This window comes from Lagenorhynchus albirostris, chromosome 19, assembly GCF_949774975.1.
Source record: "Lagenorhynchus albirostris chromosome 19, mLagAlb1.1, whole genome shotgun sequence".
Classification (NCBI taxonomy): Eukaryota; Metazoa; Chordata; class Mammalia; order Artiodactyla; family Delphinidae; genus Lagenorhynchus; species Lagenorhynchus albirostris.
Genome location: NC_083113.1, coordinates 42,169,972 through 42,195,803, shown reverse-complemented (window position 1 = coordinate 42,195,803; position 25,832 = coordinate 42,169,972). Strand labels below are relative to the sequence as shown.

At 42.0% G+C, this 25,832-nt stretch overlaps 1 protein-coding gene across 4 annotated transcripts in view; it reads right to left on the bottom strand.

Moving 5' to 3' along the window:
• NFATC3 (nuclear factor of activated T cells 3) overlaps nucleotides 1-21,595 on the bottom strand; it is a 133,700-nt gene extending 112,105 nt beyond the window's left edge. For all 4 annotated transcript variants that reach the window (XM_060132606.1, XM_060132609.1, XM_060132607.1 and 1 more), the window contains exon 1: nucleotides 21,274-21,595. In XM_060132606.1, the coding sequence (XP_059988589.1) occupies nucleotides 21,274-21,376 (103 nt within the window). In that variant the 5' untranslated portion in view covers nucleotides 21,377-21,595. The remainder of the gene's footprint in view (nucleotides 1-21,273) is intronic.
• Between the last annotated feature and the right edge of the window lie 4,237 nt (nucleotides 21,596-25,832).

Below are 25,832 nucleotides of genomic sequence, written 5' to 3'. Positions count from 1 at the left end.
AGCCCTGGTCTGGGAAGATCCCACATGCTGCGGAGCAACTAAGCCCATGTGCCACAACTACTGAGGCTGCGCTCTAGAGCCCACGAGCCACAACTACTGAAGCCCATGCGCCTAGAGCCCGAGCTCCGCAACAAGAGAAGCCACTGCAATGAGAAGCCTGTGAACCGCAACGAAAGTAGCCCCTGCTCGCTGCAACTAGAGAAAGCCGACGCACAGCAACGAAGACCCAAAGCAGCCAAAAATAAATAATTAAAAAAAAAAAAAGCGAGAACAATTTTCTCCTAAGATAGCCATTATAGTGTCCTACAAGGAGAAAACAAGAGAAAATTAAATCTACCTAGATTATAATAATAAGGCTTTGAGCCCATCCCATGTGACATTCTCATGAATAGGGCAAGAAATCATGGTAGCAATTAGGTAGATAAATTGTTTTGAAAACAGAGACATGGATATCAGCATTTAGAACTTATCCTTTTCAAGTTACTTATGAATAAACAATATAAAGATATCAAATATATATTCATGTTTCCCAATATTATACCATCTGTATTAATTATACATCATGGCAGGTACTACAGAAGACAAAATTCAAATGACCATGAGAAGCTGGGGAAAAATCCCTTAAAAGAAGAGAGAAAACAACGAAATGTTCTTATGATGATTCCAACACAAATACAGAACACAGTAAGACCACATTAGATGAAAATTGGGTTGTGTATCATATTTAGGAGATAGCATGGACTAACTCAATAAGCCTGGGGGGCGGGAAATCAAAGGAGAAAAATACAATGGAGAACACTGTCTTTGGAGTCAAATATACCACTTACTAGCTGCCTTACCTTCATTAAGTTAATTAATCTGAGTTTCAATTACCTCATCTGTAAATTGAAGATAATATCTACACTGAAAGTTGTTGTGAGAATTCTAGATAATCTATATCAACACCTATTATCATATCTGGAACAGATATCAAATAAATGTTAGACTTATTATATATAACATTTAACAGAACAGAAACAAATCTTGGTCTCAATAATCTGCATATTACTATTGACTATAATTTTTAACTCAATGATAAAGTTCCACTACTTAAAAAACTAACAGCAGGGAATTCTCTGAAGGTCCAGTGGTTAGGACTACATGCTTTCACTGCCAAGGGCTCAGGTTCAATCCCTGGTCAGGGAACTAAGATCCCACAAGCCACGTGACACAGGCAAAAAACAAACAAAAAGACTGACAGTTTATTATCAAATAATAATAAAAGCGTAATATGAGGATTTTAAAAGTAGTCCTCTAATAAACCACACCAGTAATTCCTTTACTACAGTGATACGAATACTAATCCTTATGTCTTCAATGAGTGTACAAGAACCACGGTGTCTAGAAAGAAATGTCATGTAATATAATCCCTCCATTTCTCCCAAACCCAGTATTCTCTTTTACATCTTGTTTCTTCTCTTAATCCCTTATTACTCTTCACTTTTCCCCTGGGCTTCAGGCTACAAATAAGGATGACACCTTCCACCCGACTCCTCTCTGCTCTCGATCTCTTAACAGAAGACTCCCTCCCATCCCTATCTCTCAAATTTAAAGTTGGTTCCCTTAAGGACACTGCTTCTCTAGTAGTCATTGTAATGTATGGCTGCCCACCCACCAACTCTCAAATTCATATTCTGGGCCCAAAAGATAGAGTCAACACTCTTTCAACTATTCCTACACACCTCTCCCAGCTTTTGGAACATTTCTTACCAGTTTTTGGAAGGCCCACACCACCCAGCTAAATCACCTTCCACCTGTTATTACCAGTATCTAATGGCCTTTAGGTCACTGGCATCTGACACAGGCTTCCTCAACACTCCATGTCTACTTGATCCTAGGTGTCTTCAACATCCTTGCCCTTCACCCCTCACCTTACTTTAATATCCAACTCCCAGGAACCTAACTTGGACTTTGACATTGCCAGAGCCCATTTAACATCTGTAATCTTAAAACTCAAATTCCATCTCTGAACACTAGCCCTAACTATTCATCACTGTCTTCTCTTATTCCATTATACCCACTGCATTACCTCATCTAGATGCACAGTCTCTGAACCCCTCCCTTTTCTTTCAAACAATCTTTCACCTCCTGGCTTTACTTCCTTCCTTATCTAGTCTGTATCTCAAATTCCATCACTTCAGCTGCCTTCTTCCTGGTAGCTCATTTCCATCCACTCTTTGACCTTCCTTCCATACAGCAAATTTCAGCCCAGAATCAATGCAATCATCTGTCTCCTGTTATTACACCTGAACACTCAAATATTGCTGTGGGGGTAGGGAGAAGAAGATAACAACCATCCAGACTGGTAGAAACACAAATCTTCAAACTGCCTACTGAGCTGAGCCCTGAAGGCCACTCAGTAACGTTTTTGCTTTTTTCTGCTCAGCTCCCTCTCTTATTTTCCATATCCCAAACGTCTAATCTCTTCAGTCATCGTCTCCATAGTGACACCCCATTTAGCAAGGGATCCTGACCCTACTTGACAAAGAGCCAATATCTCCTATGCCTCAAAAATACATGTATCTATACAAATTCTACCTTTATCCTTTTCATTTCTTCCTTTTTCGTAAGAAAAGTGACTCATCTCAGATATAAAGCTATTCTCTCCACCTATGATCTAATTTCCAGCCCCGAATTCCATCAGCTATCTTCTCTTTCATAACTTCAACCTTCCCCTTCTCTCCTTCTCTCACTGGCTACTTCCTTCAATCTCTCACTTCCTTTAAAAAGCTTCCCTGAGATTTGAGTTCTTTAGGGTCTTGCCCTCCTCCTTCCTCTAAAACACTGGTTTCTCAATAGGGGACAATTTTGCCCCACAGGGAACATTTGACAATGTCTAGAAGCATTTTCGATTGTCACAGCCAGAGGGATACAACTGACATGTGGCGAGTAGGGGCCAGGGATGCTAACGCTGCTAAACATCTTACCCCCTTTTTTTTTGGCCACACTGCGCGGCTTGCAGGATCTTAGTTCCCCAACCAGAGATCGAACCCATGTCCCCTGCAGTGGAAGGGCAAGTCCCAACCACTGGACAGCCAGGGAATTCCCTCAGCTCCCTTCAAAACAAAGAATTATCTAGTTCAAAATGTCTATAATAGGACTTCCCTGGTGGTGCAGTGGTTAGGACTCTGTGCTCCCAATGCAGGGGGCCAGGGTTCAATCCCTGGTCAGGGAACTAGATCCCACACGCATGCCACAGCTAGGAGTTCACATGCTGAAACTGAGGAGCCTACGTGCCACAACTGAGGAGCCCACCTGCCACAACCAAATAAATAAATAAATATATAAATAAACAAACAAACAAATAATGTCAATAATGCCAAAGTTGAGAGAACTTGCTCTAAAAACTAAATTTTTAGAAACAGTAGTGTACTGTCACTGTCTCCACTTCTTCACTTTCCAGTGTATCTGGCTTCAGATACACTGCACCTGCATCAATTGCCTTGAAAAAGCAGGTATTAAACACTCCTCTTTCTTAAAATTCTCTGTTTGAAAGGCAATAATGAAGATGAAAGCAGAAAACAGAGAATAGAGAAAAATTAATGAAACCAAAACGGTAATATGAGAAGACCAAGTGAATTAAAAACTTATGTTCACACAAAAACCTGTATGTGACTCTTCACAGAAGATTTATTCATAATTGCCAAATATCAAGAGGAACCAAAATATATTTCAACAGGTAAATGGACAAACTGTGATACATCCATACAGTGGAATACTTTATAGTGATAAAAAGGAACTAGATATTTATTCATACAATGACACAGATGAATCTTAAATGCATTTTGCAAAGTGAAAGAAACCAGACATAAAGGTAAGAGGAAGTGGGTGAATTTTTAAAATAATGAAACTGTTCTATATGGTATTAGGGTAAGGAATAAATAAGTCTATGCATTTGCCAAAGCCCAAAGAACTATACATCACAAAGAATGAAACTTTAACCTATGAACTTTAAAAAAATCAACCAGGGGGACTTCCCTGGCGGTCCAGTGGTTAAGACTTCGCCTTCCAATGCAGGGGGTGAGGGTTTAATCCCTGGTCGGGGAGCTAAGATTTCACATGACTTGCGGCCGAAAAACCAAAGCATAAAACAGAACCAGTATTGTAACAAAATTCAAAAAAGACTTTAAAAATGGTCCACATCAAAAAAAATCTTTAAAAATAAAATAAATAGGGCTTCCCTGGTGGCGCAGTGGTTGAGAGTCCGCCTGCTGATGCAGGGGACACGGGTTCGTGCCCCGGTCCGGGAAGATCCCACATGCCGCGGGCCAGCTGGGCCCGTGGGCCATTGCCACTGAGCCTGCGCGCTCCGCGGCGGGAGAGGCCACAGCGGTGAGGCCTACGTACCGCAAAAATAATAATAATAATAAATTAAATTAAATAAATAAAATAAAATAAATAAAAAATCAACGAGGGGTATGGGGGATTCTAGGATGGAATGCACACCATGTGAAAAGAATGTACTGCTACAAGCATATGATATAATCTCAAACAGTATCCAGAATACCAGAATATATAAAGAACTCTTAAAACTCAACAACAAAAAGACAAACAACTCAATTTAAAAATGGAAGTATTTTTAGGACTTGCATACACATTTCAGCAAAGAAGATGTAAAAATAGCCAGTAAGCACATGAAGATGTTCAACATTGTTAGTCGTTACAGAAATGCAAATCAAAACCACAGTGAGAGACCACAATAGAAAAATAACAAGTATTAGCAAGGATGTGGAGAAACTGGAACTCTTGTACACTGCTGATAGGAATAGAAAATGGTGCAGCTAGTCTGGAAAACAGTTTGGCAGATTCTAAAATTTATATGGAAAGGCAAAAGGTTTAGAATAGCCAAAACAATCTGGAAAAGAACAAAGTTGGAAAAATGACACTATCTGATTTCAAGAGTTACTATAAAGGTACAGAAATGACAGTGCAGTATCTGTAAAGAACAGACACACAACTCAACATAGAACACAGCCAAAAAATAAACTCACACCATCAACTGATTTTTGAAAAAGGTGCAAAGGTAATGCAGTGGAAAAGGATAGCTTTTTCAACAAATGGGGCTGGAAGAACTGGATATCCATATGTAAAAACAATGAACTTGGGTCCATACTTCACACCATACACACAAAAAATTAACTCAAAATAGAACACAGACCTAAATACAATACCCAAAACTATAAAACTCCAAAAGAAAACCTTGGTGAAAATCTCTGTGAACTAAGGTTAACCAGATTTCTCTTTTTTTTTTTTGCAGTTTATTTTATTTTTTGAAAGTTTATATACTTCATTTATAGTTATTATAAAATGTTAGCTATACTCCCCATGTTGTACAATATATACTTGCAGCTGTTTTTCTATTTAGTAGTTTGTACCTCTTAATCCTCTACCTCTTTATTGCCCCTCTTCCTTTCCCTCTCCCCACTGGTAACCACTAGTTTGTTCTCTATGAGTCTGCTTCTTTTTTGTTATACAGGTTAGGCAAAGATTTCTCAGCTGTAACCAAAAGCACAATCCATAAAAGAACAAATTGATAAATCAACTTCATCAAAACTAAAAACCTGTGCAAAAGACACTGTTATTGAAAAGACAAGCCACAGATTAAGAGAAACTCTTTGCAAAGCATATATCTGATAAAGGACTTGTGTCTAAAAAAAGTAAACATTGCTCAACACTCAACAATAAAAAAATTTTTAAAGATGCAAAGACTTCAACAGATGCTTGACCAAAAATGATACACAGATGATAAAAAAAAGATGCTTAATAGTGTTAGTCATTAGGGGAATATCAATTAAAACCATAATGAGATATCGCTACACACACATCAGAATGGCTAAAATAAGAAATGCTGATAATACCAAATGCTGCCTAAGATGCGGAGAAACTGGGTAACCTGTGCACTACAGGTGGGAATGTGAAAGTGTGGCAATTCCTTATAAAACTTAACTCACATATTGCAGGTTGGGCGGCAACTGCACTTTTAGTCATCTATACAAGAGAAATGAAAACTTATATCCACACAAAAATCTACACACAAATGTTCACAGTAACTTTATTCATAACAGCCAATAACAGGAAATAACCAAATGTCCTTCAATGGGTAAAAGGTTAAACAAATTGTAATACATCTGTATCATGGAATACTACTCAGTAATTAAAAGGAACAAATTTAATATACATAACAACTTGGAAGGATCACCAAGGAATTATACTGAGTGGAAAAGCCAATCTCAAAAGGTTAAATAGTACAATATATGACTCAATTTATATAACATTTTTTAAAAATAAAATTATAGAGATAGAGAACAGATTAGTGGTTACCAGGAATTAGAGACTGGGGTAGGGAGGTGGGAGGGAAGTAGGGCGGCTATAAAGGGATTAATGAGATGGAACTTTGTGGTAATGAATAGTTCTGCATCTTGATTGTGGCAGTGGATACACGAACCTACACATGTGATAAAATTGCACAGAACTTACATGGGAAAAGAATCTAAAAAGAGTGGATATATGTATATGTATAACTGATTCACTTTGCTGTACAGCAGAAACTAACACAACATTGTGAATCAATGATACTCCAATAAAAATTAATTTAAAAAATTTTTTTAAATTGTCCAGAACTACACATACACACAGAGAGTGCATGTAAAAATGGTGACAAGTGAATAAGTTTGGTGGATTGTAGCAATGTCATTTTCCTGGTCTTGATATTATACTATAGTTATGCAAGAGTTTATCATTGGGAGAAACTCAGTAAAGGATACCCAGAAACTCCCTCTCTGTATTTTTTGCAACATTCTGTAAATCTACAATTATTTCAATATGAAAAGCTTTTTTCAATAGGCAAAAGACTTAAACAGACACTTCACCAAAAAAGACATACAGATGGCAAAAAAGTACATAAAAAGATGTTCAACAGCATTAGTCATTAGGGAAGTATAAAATAAAACCACAAGGAGATACTACTACACACCTATTAGAATGACTAAAATTAAAAAGACTGACCACACCAAAACATAGGTGAAAATGTGGAAATGTACATTTTCACTGCTAGTAAGGAATGTGAAATGATATATCCACTTTGGAAAACAGTTTATCAGTCTCTCAAAAAGTTAAACATACCTACCACATGATCCAACCATAGGTCCAAGGATAAAGGAAAAATGTGCCCACACAAAGACTTATACATGATGTTCACAGCAGCTTTATTTGTAAGCCAAAACAATCCAAGTCCATCAAGAGGTGAATGGATAAACAAAGTGTGGTATATGCATACAATGGAAACTACTCTCCAATAAGAATGAATGACCTGGGACCTCCCTGGTGATCCAGTGGCTAAGACTCCACGCTCCCAATGCAGGGGGCCCAGGGTTCGATCCCTGGTCAGGGAACTAGATCCCACATGTCTCAACTAAAGATTCTGCATGCCACAACCAAAAAAAAAAAAAAAAGGATCCTGCATGCCACAACGAAGATCCCGTGTGCCCCAAGTAAGAACCAACGCAAACAAATAAATAAATATTTTTTTTTAAAAAAATGAATGACCTATTGATAGGCTCATTAACATGGATGAATCTCAAAATTACAATGTCGAAAGAAATTAGACAAAGAAACTATATACTTCATGATTCCATTTATATTTTTTCTATAGTGATTTCAGTGGTTGTCTGGGAAAAGGGGAAAAGGGGAAAAGTGTGTGGGTGGGAATGATGACAAAGGACACATGGAAACTTTCAGGGTGATTGATATGTTCACTACCTTTAATGTGATGAAATGTCCATAGATATACATGTGTCAAAACTTGCCAAACTGTACACTTTAAACAAATAGTTTATTATTGAAGGGGATCAGAATATGCTACTCCAAAATATGCAACTTTGGCATAAGGATTATTTGAGTTGAAGTCAATTGAAAAACAGCAAACAGGAAGAACTCTCTGCCCTCTCCCTTTCTGCCCAAAAGCTGGGCATAAATTTCCCTTTATAAAGGTGTTCCTCTCTCCCATACCAGGAAGAGAACTACTCCTATCTGCATAACAAATCTTACAAAACAACCCTTATTTATCACACATTTCCTAGTCACCTACCCACAACTTACACCCCACCAGAAGTCCAAACCCCCTTTTTACTTTGTCTAGTCTCTTCTCCATACTTTATCACTCTTTGGTAAAACGGCATATAAGCCTCCCAGACTTTTCATAGTACCTGGTATATTTTATTAAAATGAATCATCTTTCCCCCTTCCCACCTCCAAATCTGTTTCTCCTATCACAGTTGACCAAAATTAAAAAAACAGAAATAATCCTAGTCTCCTTCCTCTCCTTAGTCAATTGATACCAGTCCTTTTGATTTCTTTCCCCTAAATCTATCTCAGCGTCATTCCCAACTTGCCATCTCCACTCCTCTGCCCATTATCATTTCTCAGAAACAACACTGCTCCTGCCTCCATTCCTACCTTACTCAATCCATTATCCACAGTGTAGCAGAGCACAAATCTGACATTCCTGCCCAGCTTGGAATCCTCTGACAGCTCCCCGTCTTCAATCTAAAATCCAAACTCCTTAATACAGCATAACAGGCTCTCCTTCTCCAGCCACATCTGGATATTATAGCCTGATCTTCAACCTTCCAAAATGAAAGGACCATGCTAACTTGTGTTTTTGGGAGTGGTCATTAATGGGCCTGAAATGTATTTCCTACCCTATCTACCTAAGGCAAATCACTCTACTGGATTCAGGTCAATTGTAACCTCTTCTGTGACCTTTCAAAGTTAAACTCTGTCATTTACGCTCTCAGAGAGCCTTCTCTGTACCTGTATCACTGCTGTATTTAATATACATCCACTCCAATAAACTGAATCATATTCATACATAATAATACTGACACAGTAAGTTTTTCTTTTAATTAATTAATTAATTTGTTTATCTTTGGCTGCATTGGGTCTTTGTTGCTGCGTGCGGGCTTTCTCTAGTTGTGGTGAGCGGGGGCTACCCTTCATTGCGGTGCGCAGGCTTCTCACTGCAGTGGCTTCTCCTGTTGCAGAGCACGGGCTCTAGGCGCACAGGCTTTAGTAGTTGCAGCACGTGGGCTCAGTAGTTGTGGCTCGCAGGCTCTAGAGTGCAGGCTCAGTAGTTGTGGTGCACAGGCTTAGCTGCTCCACGGCACGTGGGATCTTCCCGACCAGGGACAGAACCGTGTCCCCTGCACTGGCAGGCGGATTCTTAACCACTGTGCCACCAGGCAAGTCCCACTGCTACCATTTAAAAATGTCTAGAGCAGGTGGGAGTAAGAAGCATCCCTCAAGCGGCCATTCTGAGCCAAAAGCAGAAAATCTAGTCACAGGAACACATGTGTAATTTGTAAACCCTGGCTCAGACATGTTTGAGTCCATGTGCTTCACCATGAATCTTGGTTTTACCAAACGAAAAACTATTTCTGTACTTAAACTCTTCCTGGGAGGAGAGAGGCAAGAGGAATAGTAGCAAGAGCCCAAGTCAGAAAACCTGGGTTCAAATCCCAACCCGTCTACTTTCTAGATGGTCAAATCTACCGTCATTTCTGCTTCCTCAGGTAAAATGGAAACAGTACCTTCCTCTTCAGGTTATCACGAGACTTAGAAATAATGTATATAAGAATAACTTGCACTTAAATAGGTAGTCAATAATATTGGATTAAATATTTACCTAACAACACACAAAAAAGGAACAGTTACAAACATGATCAAAATTATACACTGTGGGGCTTCCCTGGTGGCACAGTGATTGAGAGTCCGCCTGCCGATGCAGGGGACACGAGTTCGTGCCCCGGTCCGTAAAGATCCCACATGCCGTGGAGCGGCTGGGCCTGTGAGCCATGGCCGCTGAGCCTGTGCGTCCGGAGCCTGCACTCCGCAACAGGAGAGGCCACAACAGTGAAAGGTCCGTGTACCGCAAAAAAAAAAAAAATTATAGGCTGTGCAAAAACAACTCTAGGATTTTCAAGCAGAAATTAAGCAATTTACTAGAGAAGAACAAAGACTAGAAGCCAGAGATCCTGGGCCTCTGTTTTGTAACTAACTAGTTAAATGACCCTGGGCAAACCATCCTGAACCTCAATTTCCTCTCTTATAAAATGAAAGAATTAAATTAGCCTGAAATTATTCTGCGCTTTTTTTTTTTTTTTTGCGGTACGCGGGCCTCACTGTTGTGGCCTCTCCCATTGCGGAGCACAGGCTCCGGATGCACGGGCTCAGCAGCCATGGCTCACGGACCCAGCCACTCCGCAGCATGTGGGATCTTCCCAGACCGGGGCACGAACCCGTGTCTCCCGCATCGGCAGGCGAACTCTCAACCACTGCGCCACCAGGGAAGCCCTATTCTGTGCTTTTTAAGCAGTGTCACTCAACTAGCAACAGATATGAATTTAGAACCCAGATCTAGTTCAGTACTACCTCAAAATAATGTTTCTAAATTGCCTCACAAAAGAAAAAGACTATGAAATAATATGTGGACGGCAGAGGCAGTTCAAACAAATGGGTAGAAGGAAAGATTTCATGTTAGGACTGAAAAGAGATAAATAAAACTAAAGATGATGAACTTGATACTAATGTACAGAGTAAGGGATATAAAAAAGGTAAAGCACAGGGGACTTCCCTGTTGGTGCAGTGGATAAGAATTTTCCTGCCAATGCAGGGGACATGGGTTCAATCCCTGGTCCGGGAAGACCCCACATGCCGTGAAGGAACTAAGCCCGCGACCCACAACTACTGAGCCTGCGTGCTGCAACTACTGAAGCCCACACGCCTAGAGCCCATGCTCCGCAACAAGAGAAGCCACCGCAATGAGAAGCCTGTGCACTGCAACAAAGAGTAGCCGCCCCCGCTCCCTGCAACTAGAGAAAGCCTGCGTGCAGCAATGAAGACCCAACGCAGCCCAAAAAAAAAAAAAAAAAAAAAAAAGTAAAGCACAATGAGGAAAACGAGTGAAGAGGAGGCAGGTTACAGACACAAGGGAGCAGGAATCAAAGATGATCTTAGCTGTGACTTACAAAACTTATTTGGGGGGTTATAAAGTATGAAGAAAAAACTACACAAATCCAAACAGGAGGTGACCAAGACTTGATTTTCGCCACAGAGCAGAGAAAGGGGAAGATATGACTCATTTTCAGGAAGTGGCATAATTTATCAACCAACTAATCCAATAAAAAGACAGCAATAGGGGCTTCCCTGGTGGTGCAGTGGTTAAGAATCCGCCTGCCAACGCAGGGGACAAGGGTTGGAGCCCTGGTCAAGATCCCACATGCCACGGAGCAACTAAGCCCGTGCACCACAACTACTGAGCCTGCGCTCTACAGCCTCCGAGCCACAACTACTGAAGCCCGCACGCCTAAAGCCCGTGCTCCGCAACAAGAGAAGCCACTGCAATGAAGAGCAGCCCCCGCTCACTGCAACTAGAGAAAGCCCACATGCAGCAACGAAGACCCAATGCAGGCATTAATTAATTAATTAATTAAAAGACAGCAATAAGCTAATTCAATAAAAAATAATTTTTTAACTGAAGTATAGTTGATTTACAATGTTGTGCCAATCTTACAGCAAAGTGACTCAGTTTTACATACGTATATACATTCTTTTTATAACATTCTTTTCCATTATGGTTTATCCCAGGAGATTGGATATAGTTCCCTGTGCTATACGGTAGGACCTTGTTGCTTATCTAGTCTAAATGTAATAGTTTGCGTCTATCAAGCCCAAATTCCCAGTCCATCCCTCTCCCTCCCTGCCTCGACAACCACAATAAAAACTAATTTTAAAAAAATGTATTAAAGAACTACAGACATGGGAAGTATGGCTTGACTAACAAGAACTTGTCAATGACCTAATAGTTTTAATATAATCAGAACTATGAAACCATCTCCTAGAGCTCTGGTTTTCAAACTGAAGGTAGTGATCTATTAGTAAGACATGACCAACAATGTTTTAAAATAATGAAAAAGAAAATGTGAGGGTAATGCCAGAGTAAAGGTAAATGCTACTTTACTGAAACTTCTATCTCAGTTTTCTGTGTATAAACATGTATGTGTGTGCTGGCTCAAAACATAAAATGTATTTCTTACTCTGCATCATGGTCTAAAGATTTCAAAACTCTGCATTACAGAAATTTTCAAACATAAAGAGGAACTTCCCTGGTGGCGCAGGGGATAAGCCTCCACGTTCCCAATGCAGAGGGACTGGGTTTGATCCCTGGTCAGGGAACTATATCCCACATGCATGCCTCAACTAAGAGTTTGCATGCTACAACTAAGGAGCCTCGAGCCGCAACTAAGAAGCCCACCTGCCACAACTAAGACCTGGTGCAAACAAATAAATAAATGAATAAATATTTTAAAAAGAAAACAAAGTAGAGAGTATAGTATAATGAGTCCCCATACATTTATCATCTACCTTCAATAATTTCTGAATGCCATTCTTTATTGAACAACCTTTACTAAAAGGAAGTAAAAACTCTAAGGAAGTGTTGATGGCAGAGGAAATATCAAGTTTCCTTAAAATGCTTATACAGCAATAAAAAAATTAAAAAGTAACATTTAGATAGAACTTTCTATATTTTCCCCAAAGACTTTCCTTATATAAAGGACAAGGTTAAAACTTGTATTCCTTTAGTATTCAATATGATTCACAAAATGTAAGATATAAATTTCAGATCTTCTTTGCTCTGAAATGTTTACAAATCAAAAGGATTTATATATGTGATATTTTTGTGAATTAATCTCTAATTATACAGTAAGATTAAAAATCTAATCTTAAAATTAAGATTGAGTTCTCTAGTTTCATTTCATCATAAATTTAAAAGTTTAAGAGACTGACAATACTTAATAAACATTAGGGGACTTCCCTGGTGGCGCAGTGGTTAAGAATCCTCCTGCCAACGTGGGGGACACGGGTTCGAGCCCTGGTCCGGGAGGATCCCACATGCCGCGGAGCAACTAAGCCCATGTGCCACAACTAGTGAAGCCTGCGTGCCCTAGAGCCCGTGCTCCACAACAAGAGAAGTCACCGCAATGAGAAGCCCGCGCACCGCAACGAAGAGTAGCCCCAGCTCCCCGCAACTAGAGAAAGTCCACGTGCAGCAACAAAGACCCAACACAGCCAAAAATAAATAAATTAATTAATTTTAAAAAATAAAATAAATAAACATTAGACTGATATACAAGCAACATGATCAAACATTAAAAACTTTTTTCAAACATTACAATTTTTTAAAATTTTAAGCCCTTAAATCATTAAACAATAAGTGAATTTATCTGATCCCATATAGTTACTTAGAAAATATTTTAAAAACTAAAAAATACCTCCTCAAAAGCACATCACAAGATCAGTTTACTTCCTATTTATGTACACTACTAACATCTCACTACTAATTCTACCCAAAGGGAGAAACGAGTTTTGTAAGTCAGACATACCACAACTAGTTTTTATTTTTATTTGTTAAACCAGTTTTCTAAAAAATCACATGCAACAGCAAATTCCATTAACTTCACAATGCTGTTTTTTTTAAGTGCTTATTTTTTCTATCCTAATCTAGAACATTAAAGAGCTTGAGTAGTTTTTTTAATGTCATTTTTAAACTTTTTATTATGGAAATTTAAAAACATACACAAAAGTACAGAGAATACTATAATGCATTCCCATACACCTATCATCTAGCTTCAACAATTTCTGAATGCCATTTTTATTTAAGTCTTTTTTATTTTAAAGTAATACTGAAAAATACTTACATTTAAATATAACTCACAGGACTTCCCTGGTGGTGCAGTGGTTAAGAATCTGCCTGCCAATGCAGGGGACGCAGGTTCGAGCCCTGGTCCGGGAGGATCCCACATGCCACAGAGCGACTGAGCCCGTGCACCACAACTACTGAGCCTGCACTCTAGAGCCTGCGAGCCACAACTACTGAGCCCACGTGCCACAACTACTGAAGCCCGCGCGCCTAGAGCCTGCGCTCCACAACAAGAGAAGCCACCGCAGTGAGAAGCCCGCGCACCACAACGAAGAGTAGCCCCCGCTCTCTGCAACTAGAGAAAAGCCCGCACGCAGCAACGAAGACCCAACAGAGCCAAAAATAAATAAATAAATAAATAAATTTAAAATAAATAAATAAATGAAACTCACAAACTGTCCATTAAAGTGTTCTGGCCAATGATGGAAAAAAATGTTTTTCGAAATATTTTTACATGTGATATAAATCAACATTATTGAAAAAAGTTATAATTTCAAAGCTCACATAATCCTACCTATTTTCTAATTAAACAGCAAAGCTGATGAAAATTTAATATAAAATTAAGAAATATAAAAATTTTAAGACACTGAAAACGTATTTTAAAATATTCAAAATCTCACCTGCTTCTGAAACATAAGACATATGGAAACTGTACATTTTGTAGGAAAATGAAGCCTTCAAGTTACTTCTCCAGTGTACCTGAGACTTTCAGGCTTTCATAAAGATGTATTTCCCTTACACACAGGAATACCAATATGTTAACTAGAAATGTCCCAACGATTAAATGTCAGCTATCAATTCACAGACAATTCATACAACATCCTGCTTAAATATTACAGGTCTAATTTTTCCTCTCTTCTCAAGTTTACCGAATTCAGGCAAACAGGTGAGAGTCATGCAATATAATTATATAAACATTACCAGAAATGCTGAAATATATGCAGACTCATGCTATGTTTGAGCTAAATTTATGGCTGTTAAAAAAGCTTGCTACTGCTTGTGACTCTCCTAAGCCTCCCCGAACAAACTCACTCCTCTTAAATTCCACTGTTACTTGAACCTCATATGGCATGCCTGGGCAAATTTGATGACTTGGATTTTGTTTTAGAAGCCAGGCTTACTGCCAAGTCTGCTGTGTCTACTCCCCTGACCCACCAGGACAGCTTTAGACAACACCTCCCTTATTTATGTTACTGCTGTGAGCAGTCAAACTACTGCTTACTATCAAATGAGGCTCAACCTACTCAGGTTTCCTAACTCTCAGGAGTAATGCAATTGACTTCAATATATTCTGGCTTTCTCAACCCCACCTCTTACTTAAAATAAAACATCACCATATTGAATCACCAACTACTCAATACTAAGAAGGAAAGTAAAGGGCGTTAAACTTCACAATCAATAACACAACTCATTATCTTGTCTTAAAATATTCCATTTTATATATTAGTATTTTATTTATTACTTTTTCTGAAGAACAACAAACTCCACAATTTCTAACCAAAAATGTCCTCATGATCACACTTCATTGAAAAAATAAATACAGAGCAAGACACAAAAGCAGAGTTTGGGATATACTTCAATAAAAATACAGTAATTTTAGGTGAGGTTTACTGGTTGCCACAGAAAGGCAAGTCATAATAAGAAGTTGATTCTACAATATACCTTAAGTTAATATCTCAAATGCCCTTAAATACTTAAGATTCAGGCCTTACTAGACCCCCACAATTTCTTAGCAACGTACATAATGCCAACTTTTAATTTTCATATCATCTAATAAAACTACAGTATTACCTCTGCTAATAGTTTAGAATATATGCCAAAATATCCCTTCTGTATTGGTAAATGGGAAAATCTAAGAAAGCACAGGTATAGCAATGTTCTTACAATGATAAAGTTTTAACAAAACAATATGACATTGAAATTTTTTCCTCAATTTTTCCCCATACTCACTAAAACACATTTATTCACTAATCTCCATCACAAAATTCTGCTAATACCCTTAGGAGCATCCTCTACCCCTATCAGGAAAAGTGTCAAGGAAACAGAATATTATATTATTCTTCCAAGTGAAATGGTGAAATGTTTATCACTGACTCAATCACTTATGTATTCTCACTGCATTCGAGTCTTAAAAAAAAGCTGACCTATGGTGTGAAAGTAAGGTTCAGCAGTAATCAAATCTTCCTTTAAGTATCTAATGCGCCGTGCAAACACACCATTAATTTCTACAGGAAACCATACAAGCAACTTCTCTTTTTTCATACTGATTTAAATAGCCAATTATACTTAGTATGGTTAGCAAATTAACCATCCTTCACACCATACTTAGTAACAACTTAATTCAAGAAAGTAGAAAAACGTAATTAAAAGCAAGTGACCTTCAGTACTTATGTTTAGTAAGATATGAGAAAGAAGGTAACATTGAAAATAGAATTAAGAGGAAAAAATAAAAATATCTAAGACAAATATTCCAACTCATCTAAGAAAGGTTTAAAAGACAGGATCTCTCATCTGCCCCTACTCTCTAAATGTTTTAGTTTAGTATAGGAAAAAGGTCTAGGAAATAGGAGGAAATAAAAAATAATCTATCGTCAGTTTTTGTGTGCTTTTAAAAAAATGTTAACCACCATCACTTAATGAGTACCACTGGGCCAAGGACTGTGCTAAGAGCTTTAAATATATTAGCTCATTTAAAACAAGATAAAACAAAACCACTGAGTATAAATTATCAATAAAAACCAAAAAATGAGAAAATGAAATTATCTAAAAGACAGTAAATTATGAAGAACAGAATCAGATATCCAAGCACTAAACAAAGTAGAACACTACAGATTAAAGATTAGGACAATGATCTAGAAAAAGTTCCTCAACTTCATTTTTTAAATTTTTATTTTAAATTTTTTTCCTCAACTTTATGTGAAAAAGGTGTATACTAAACTGGTATCTGATAAAACTACACTTATCATAAAGTAACTTTCTTACAGAAATACATATTGTATCTAAGATATTTCTCCCCTTTCAAAAAGCAGCAGGAGATAAGACATAGCACACCCTCCTCCCAGTGACTCTCATTCAGGACAAAAAAGTCAATGTTTAGTAATGAACAAACTCTGAGAATGAAACTTTGAATTTGAAACATAAAGATTATTACAACATCAAACTAAATTAGAGATATACAATCAATACACTAAAATAGAGCACCAGAAACTGCCCTTTATAATGGCAAAATATAATGGCAAATAATATTAATGAAATACATTAACACTTACCAATTTTATATTCTCTATTTCCTATTGAGGTAGCTCTTCATTTTGAAACTAGGTATTAAGTAAAAGAAATGTAAATATAGTATTTTGATTCATTATTAACTGGAAAAAAATCAAAGTTAACACTGTCCTTTTTAAAAAAAAAAAGCTAAAGACTAGGATCTTAAACTTCCTTTAATGGAAAAATCTCAAAACACCTTGGTAAGCAATAAACTTAAAAAGTCAGTTACTGGCGATGTATGTTTATGTATAGCTCATTCACTTTGTTATACAGCAGAAACTAACACACCACTGTAAAGCAATTATACTGCAATAAAGATGTTAAAAAAAAGTCACAACAGGGCTTCCTCCCTAGTGGCCGTGGAGTGGCTGGGCCCGTGAGCCATGGCCGCTGAGCCTGCGTGTCCGGAGCCTGTGCTCCGCAACGGGAGAGGCCACAACAGCGAGAGACCCGCGTACCACAAAAAAAAAAAAAAAAAAGTCACAACATATTGAACTTATCAAGTGTCAAATCATCTAATTTGTACTTTAACAAGCTTGCTTAGGATATTCACTAAATTCAGCCCCTTGGCTTGTTCTCAGTCTCCACCCACTATCACCCCCACCTCCAAATATTTTTCAAAAACCTTCTGTATGGAAATTTAGATGTGATACAAGTACTCTTAAGCCTTGAGAGAGAAGGAAAACCTGCAGCCCAAAATTACCAAGATCTGCTGTCTTACGGAATTGACCAATAAAAGTCAAAGAACTGAAACAAGTCTCATAAACTTCCCCTACCACCAAAAAACAAAAAAACCGTTAAGGACTGACTCAAAACTTAAGTGGTACTTTTTCATTAACTGAACAAATACTGGTTGCCTACTATGTTAAACGCACTGTGCTAGGCATCTATGAACAAGATACAGACATTATCAATGCCCTCATGGAATGTTCTGCTTCAGTGAGGAAGAGAATTCAGAAACAAGTAAACTCACTGATATGACCCAATACTGATCTGAATCCTAGTAAGCAATTTTACTCTCATGGCCCGCTTTACTTCATCTTACCATCCTAAATGTAGGTCAGTTAATCCACTGAGTTCCTTCAAACTACACACTCATAATTATGCATAGTAAAATGAAATCAGGGACTTCCCTGGTGGCACAGTGGCTGAGAATCCGCCTGCCAATGCAGGGGACACAGGTTTGATCCCTGGTCCCAGAAGATCCCACAAGCGGCGGAGCAACTAAGCCAGTGCGCCACAACTACTGAGCCTGCGCTCTAGAGCCCACGAGCCACAACTACTGAGCCCGAGTGGCCACAACTACCGAAGCCCATGCACCTACAGCCCGTGCTCCACAACAAAAGCTACCGCAATGAGAAGCCTGCCAAAAATAAAACAATAAATTTTTTAAAAAAGAAATGGATTTATTTAAAAAATGAAATTAATCTTGTGGACAAATAACTTTGAAACCTTAGTTTTGAATAGCACATCCTTTTCAATAGAATTTAAAAATTAGCTGCTAGGTATTCATAGCAGCACTATTTACAATAGCCTAAAGGTAGAAACAGCTCATGTCCTGTCCATCTATGGATGAATAAACAAATTGGAGTATATATACAATAGAACGTGATTCCGTCATTAAAAAAGAATGACGGGGCTTCCCTGGTGGCGCAGTGGTTGAGAGTCCGCCTGCCCATGCAGGGGACACGGGTTCGTGCCCCGGTCCGGGAAGATCCCACATGCCGCGGAACGGCTGGGCCCGTGAGCCATGGCTGCTGAGTCTGCGCGTCCGCAGCCTGTGCTCCACAACGGAAGAGGCCACAACGGTGAGATGCCCGCGTACCGAAAAAAAAAAAAAAAAAAAAAGAATGACGTACTGCGATGTTCTACAGCATGGATGAACCACAAAAACACTATGCTAAGTGAAAGAAGCCAGACACAAAAGGTCACATATGTATGATTCCATTTACATGAAATATCCAGAATAGGTAAATCCATAGAGACAGATCCCAGATTAGAGATTCGGCTGCCAGGGACCTGAAGGGGAAAAGGGAGAATGAGGAGCAACTGCTTAGTGGGTTTGGGGTTTCCTTTTGGGGTGATGAAAATGTGTTGAAATTAGATGTGGTGACTGCACAACACTGGGAATGCACTAAATGCCACTGAATCATTCAATTAAAAATGGTTTATGTCATGTGTATTTCAATCTAATTTTTTTTAATTTACAAAAAAGAGCTACTAGAGGAGATATGAAGATGTATGTATATGTATAGCTGATTCACTTTGTTATACAGCAGAAACTAACACACCACTGTAAAGCAATTATACTCCAATAAAGATGTTAAAAAAAAAAACAGACTGCTTTAAAGTGGACTTTTTGTCACAAATAAAACTGCTCAAGTTTAACTTTGGGAAAATCAGTTGTAAATCAAGTTTCAAACCTTAACTCCTCTAGACCCATTTAATATCAAAATGTTTTTTTAGGGGTTTTATGGCAAAAATCATTCCTTAAATAGCTGTATTCATAGCATTTAAATGTTATTTAATGTTTTGGACGTACATACAACTCCTACTTGATGATAATTCTTTATTACTCATATGTTTGGTTAACATCTTTATTGATCATATATTTGGTATTTAATGTGCTCTAATCAAGTTTGTGCCCAATAAAGGTTTGCTGACATCATCAACTGTTTATCTTCTTTATAATGAAAATACTCATTCAAACAAGATTTTATTTTGTTAAATCCCCATAATTTAAGTACAATTCAATGCAACCTTCTCTACCAATGCCACTTTCCCCCTGTTTCTACCTCTATTATAAGCTGCACCACCATTCAGTCAGCCTAGTAGCACAGTTATTTGGGTTATGTGCCCCCCATTCCATTTCCCAAGCTCCTTGAGGTGCCTCAGTTCTTTCTGCATCCATCATAACACTACCTAACACTACCTTGAGCATAATAGGTGCTCAAATAATGTCACTGGAATTGAAAAAAACGCAGCCAACAAATAACTACTGTAAATTATTTACTATGTTGAGAAAGACATCTAACATATAAAGACTAATAGGGCTGATAATACAATACAAATATTTCCCAGAGAATCCTTATGCCATACGTTCAGATATGTTTTTCAGTGCAACCCTACAGAACAGTCTATTGAACATCAATATGAACATAAAGTAATTCACCTAACACCGGAAAAAATAAAAGGGGATTAGTCTTATCCATCTCCCTTTTGAAGTTCACCTGCATAAGTAATAAGGAAACTGAACTTAATGAACCACAGTATTCCAAACCAGGTCACAGGAGAGTCCCCAACCATCCTGTTCCTATTTCCTGATTGGTCTGACCTCCAAACATTATGGTGCCCAGCTTTTCACGCTCTCCTTTAAAACCCAACTCATGATCTCCTTTAAAACATCTTCCGAGGTGAGCTTTTTCTTAAAAACTGACTTCCAGAACTTTCTAGGAAAATTACAAACACGGCACCCCACTTTTAAATATCTTCCGAAAGACTTAGCTCAAAAAAAAAGAAACCCAGTTTTCGGAAAAGTCCCGTTATAGTTACACTTCGAATTAAATGTGGGCCATTAACATGCACAAGTGGAAGTTAACACTACAGCGTAACTCTCCTAGCAGAGTAGGTTTAAACAGACATGTGCACGAATTTTAGAGAGCTCCTGCACTTTCAGAATGCGCATCTTTCAAATGAAGATTGCTTTTAAAACCTAGAATAGATGAAAAACCAAACCTGCTTACACTTCACAGGGACATTTCCTCCGCACCACGCTGGCAAAGCAGCAAACCAGAGGCCACCTGGGCAGCGACCCCGACCCTCGGCCTCCAAACCCCGGCGTCCACTGGCCACAGGCGTCCCGGAGTCCAGTTCCCCACTAGTTTGCTTCCAGCCTAGCCCGCGGCCACTTCCACGTCGCTGCGACCCACACGCCTCCTCAGCGGTTTAAATCCGCTCTTCACTCACCCCCCCACACACACACATACACACGTTACCACTCACCCACACACACACACGATGTTACCAGACATCACCACACATACACACACACACACACACACACGATGTTACCAGACACTCACCCCCCCACACACACACACACACACGATGTTACCAGACCCGGGACAACCAAGGGACCAGGCAGAGAGGGGGCGAGCTCTTGCGAGCGAGAAGAGCTGACGCTCCTCGTTCCCGCCCCGCCCGGCACCCACCTGCAGGCCGCGAGACCGGGGGCGGCGGTGGCGGCGCCCCGTCCTCGCCAAAGACGAGTTTAAAGTCGAGCTCGTCGTGGGCGCCACAGTTTGCAGTAGTCATCGGCGTGGCCCAGGGTGCTGCGGCTCCTCCTCAGGCGGCGGCGGCGGCGGCGGCGGCGGCGGCTCCTCAGCGCCGCTTCATGCCGGGCCGCGCCGGCCAGGAGGTTGCAGCTCCGCAGCAAACTTTCCGGGCGGGGACCGCGACGTCGAGCGTTCCGTTCCGAACTCTAAAACTGGCCGCGCGCCGAACCTCACCAGGAGCCGCCACCACTGCCAGTCGTCGATGCCCAAGCTGCCACGGTCGCCTTAGACGATATTCCCCGCCCCCCTACAGCGGCCGCTACCGGCGCGCTCCCGCGCCGTGCCGCGAGGCCGGTCCCGCCCCCTACCGCGCGCCCATCTGACCCGGCCGCCCATAGGCCACTGGCACCGCGGACGAGCCCGATGGCCCCGCCCCCTCACCGGCCTACCGCGTGACTCCCTCTCCAGGAGAAGGAAGTCACGTGAATATGGAGAGCCAGATAGCCCTACTACCTCTTGGGAGTCGTAGTTTGCATCAACTCCTTCTAAGCCAGGACCCGGTACCAGGGTGTGAGGTCGATAGCCCTCTAATTATATTGAGGGGCCCACCACCGGCCAGAGATCCCTTGCCTTATTAGGCAGGCCCGACGTTGGGGAAGGGGCGCCAAGAGCCTTGGGGTTAAGGGTGCGGTGACACGCGGCTGCAGTGTTATTCCTGCCTGGCTGGGTTTGGGGAAGGTAAAAGCGCCCCGGAGGGTTACGTGGACATCACTCACTCCCTCATCCCTTTACCCCAGCCTTAATGGCGGAGTCTCGAGAAGGCTGGGACTGGGTCGGGCTTCCAGCTAAGGTGGGGCGGAGCCGGAGGAAACCTGGGTTGCGCAACGAGGCCCAAGTCTGAGCTACCAGTCGCTGCAGACCCACCCTTGCGGGGCGGGGCCCGCGCTTTGCTGGCTGAGCCTTTGTCTGCTCGCCGTCAGCCGGCCTGGCAGCTGCTCCTTCGAGGACAGCCGGCGCATTCGAGGCCTCGGCAAAGCCTCCGGGGCAGGGTCTGTCCGTGCTATAAGTCAGGCCGACTGAACGGGAAAACCCCGTCGTGAACTCGCACCATTCAACGGGCTCTGTGACCTCTGCATCCCGGCGCACATCGGTTAAAGCGGGAGGGATTGTGTTACACAAACTGAGTGGTTGTTAGGGGGGAGGAAAGGACACTGCGTCAGAACAGTTTCACTCTCTGCCCCTCCCCAGCGGGCCCGTCTTGCCTGGAGACTACCCAAGGTGCCTCCTCCTGGGCCCTGGGGTGGAGGCTGGGCCCAGGGACGCTGAGCCTGGCTTGTTTACTTAGGGCTCCTCCAAGGCACAGGGTGGACGGAGAGCTGGAAGAGGTGGCGGTGACCAACTCCCCTAGCTCTAGGCTGCGAAGGGCACAGCATCCCTATAAGTGTGTTGCCAGAGGAACCAAGTTGCTATGTCTCAGAAACTTGGGTGCAGGTGCAAGAGCCCAGGCACATCCCACGCTGTCCACAAAAGCCGCTGGAAGAGGGCAAGGTGGAGCACCCTCCAGAGATGTCTCAATATGTGGACTGACAACCTGAGGTACCAGGGAGCCCTAGGGAAAGCCCAACTAGGCCTAGGGTCAGGAGGACAGGGAACGTACAGAGCCGTTGACACGTTTATCTTGGACTGGTTCACCCCTGAGGTCAGAAAACTTTTCCTGCCCTGTGCTCTGTACCCATACCTGTGCTGGACCTGGGGAGGCAGAGATAAATTAATCTCCCTTCAGGCATCAGGGAGAGGAGGCAAGCAAATCTATAATCACTGTGCAAAGAGATTAGGGCTGTGCCAAGAGCTCAGAGAAGGCTTATAATCTCCCAGGCTGCAGGTGTCCACAAGGCTAAGTAAGAATTGGAGAGATGGGCAAGAAGTGAGAAAGATGGTTCCAGGCAGAGAACAGATTTCCAAAGACTTGGAGACCAGAGAGTACACGCAGTGAACAGAAGCCAAAGGTAAAGCCAGATGAAGGAGCAGGGTACTGCAAGCCACTGCAAGGTATCTGAACTTTATCCTGAGTGCAGGAGGGAGCCACAAAAGGGTTTCCAGCAGGAGACTTCCATGTTCAGAATTCTGAATCTCTGGATTGGAGTGGGGGAGGGGAAGGTTAGAGGCAGAAGGAGATAACAGTACTCAAGGAGAGGGAGCAAATGGTATTAAGTGGGTGAAATAGCCTTCCAATAAGCAGTCCTGCCTTCAAAGGATATCCAACCTTGAGGGCCTAAGCGTGGAATTTCGAGCCCAAACTCCACACTAACTTTACAGCTTTCGGCCCCAGGCAGATGGTTGGTCTGCCAATTAGTACTACATGTAACATGACCCTTAGTATAGTAAAAGGCCCCAGAAGCTTAGCCAGCTCACCTCTCCTCCTCATAAAACGATGCAGTTTTGGGATGTGTGCCCCCTACCACCCCCCCACAATACCTCCCAGGATATCATCTGGATGGAGAAAATGGACCTTCATCTAACCCCTCTGCCGTCAACACATGACTTTACCTGAACCAGGGGCTCAGCCAGCCAGGCCAGGGGGGAAGGCAAGAGGGAGATCATGGGCCCGTCAGCCCCACCACTGGGAGGGGACCAGAGAAGCTATAGGTGGCTTGAAAAATTCACCCATTCATCAAATGCTTAGCGATGCATCTGTGTTCCCAGCTACCATGCACCTGGAGAACACTTAAAAGGGCTCATGTCTTGGGGAAGGTTTCTGCTCTGGAGGAAACTGAGAATCCTAACCTGGAGTGATGAGGGCTGAGGCAGGGGGTGGGCACCAACTGCAGGAAGAGTGTTACCACCTTTGTAAGAAAGGCAGCAGTGGCTGGGAGCTCTGCAGGCTGTGACGAATCAATACACAGACATCAGTATACAAACTCTCTCCACCCCTTTTCCTTAGCCAGGTCCAGGACCTCCCCCATAAGCTCCTCGTCAGGTCAGCTCCAAAGCTCTCTTAGGTGGCAGGAGGCCATCTGACTCACCTCCAGCCTTCTGAGAGCCCTGTGAAACCAGGAGGCCCAGGGACCCAATGCAACAGATAGAACCCCAGACTTGGCCAGGCTGGTAGACAAGGACTGTGTGGGTCCCCTCTCCCTCCTGTGTGCATGCCAGCCAGGCTCGAGACTGAGGAAAACCATCCCTTTCATCAGCTGCCACAGGCCTGGCCCTGAATTCTCATCGCTGAAGGCTCTCCTGTGGCCTCTTGAGCCATGGAATGGTACAGCTTAGCTCAGTCCAGCCCCCCTTGTTCCACATTAGGGCAAATAGGAGCCTTGGAGGAAAGTCAGAGTTTAGAAAAGATCCTCCTCTCCATGGCACACATCCCCCCAACACAAGCTCTTGTTTGATTTTTCCTCTGTGCCTGCTCCCTACCCCCATGCCCAGGCTGGCCAGAGGGGACACAAGGAGTGCCCTTGAGCAGTTCTCAATCCGGGCAGAGGCGATATGACCAGCCAACTACAATCGAAGAAAGTTAGTTGCTGAAGTCAGCACATGGTGCTGAGAAGACAGGGTCAGCACTTTGTCCTCAAGCGCTAGGCTGAGGAGTTTGGACTTGATCCAGGGGGCAACAGAGAGCCATGGAGGAGTTCTGAGCAGGAGTGACACCTGGAAGGACTGAGTATGCAGGACTGCAGGGGCAAGAGATGACCCACCCATCTTTGCACCAAGTCCAGTCTGCTTGCTGTGGCCTTTGGAAGACCTGCCACCCTCTCCAGCCTTGTCCCTCCCTCTTGTGCTCATATGAAAACCATGTGTCCCCAAAATATGATGAGCTAGGAGGAAGTCCTCAATCAGGGTAGCTGGAATGGATGGATAAGTATGGTGGTTACCAGACCAGAGAGGGGTTTGGGCATCTAAGTGGCCTGAGTTTAAGGTGGGCATGATGAGAACAGTGGGTGGAGCTTTCAGACCTGACTGGGCCCTCCCAGTTGGTCCCAGCTCTTAGGCAGGTCTCTCTGAGACCAGGGCAGGCATCACTGAGGTGTGCTAAAGCGAGACCATTTGAGGGCCAACATATTCAGCCAGGATTTTGCCAGACGTCCTCAGTCAAGGAACACACACTAGCCCCTCCCCACCTGCTCCCCTGTGACTAACCCTTTCCCCACTACTTTTCCTGGGCCTTCGAAGTCCCCACACTCTAAACTCTATCTTAGCGACTGACCTCTACCCCTGCCTTTCCTTCCCCATAGCCCAGAAATGAACGTGACCCCTCCAGAGAAGGGGCTTGCCCAGGGAAACCACACTGGTGGGAGAAGAGGTCTGAGGACAGAGCCCAACCCCAACAGGGAAGTGGATCTTAAGACTTGGTACCTGGCCCACACAGGGTCCTCCCACAAGTTCTGACTAGCTCAGGATGCCTGAGGGGTCCACTGGGGCCACTCTGTCTGTCCTGTTCCAGTTGGGGTATGAGGAAAGGCAAAGGGGGCATTTTGACTGAAACAGTTTTTTGTAAG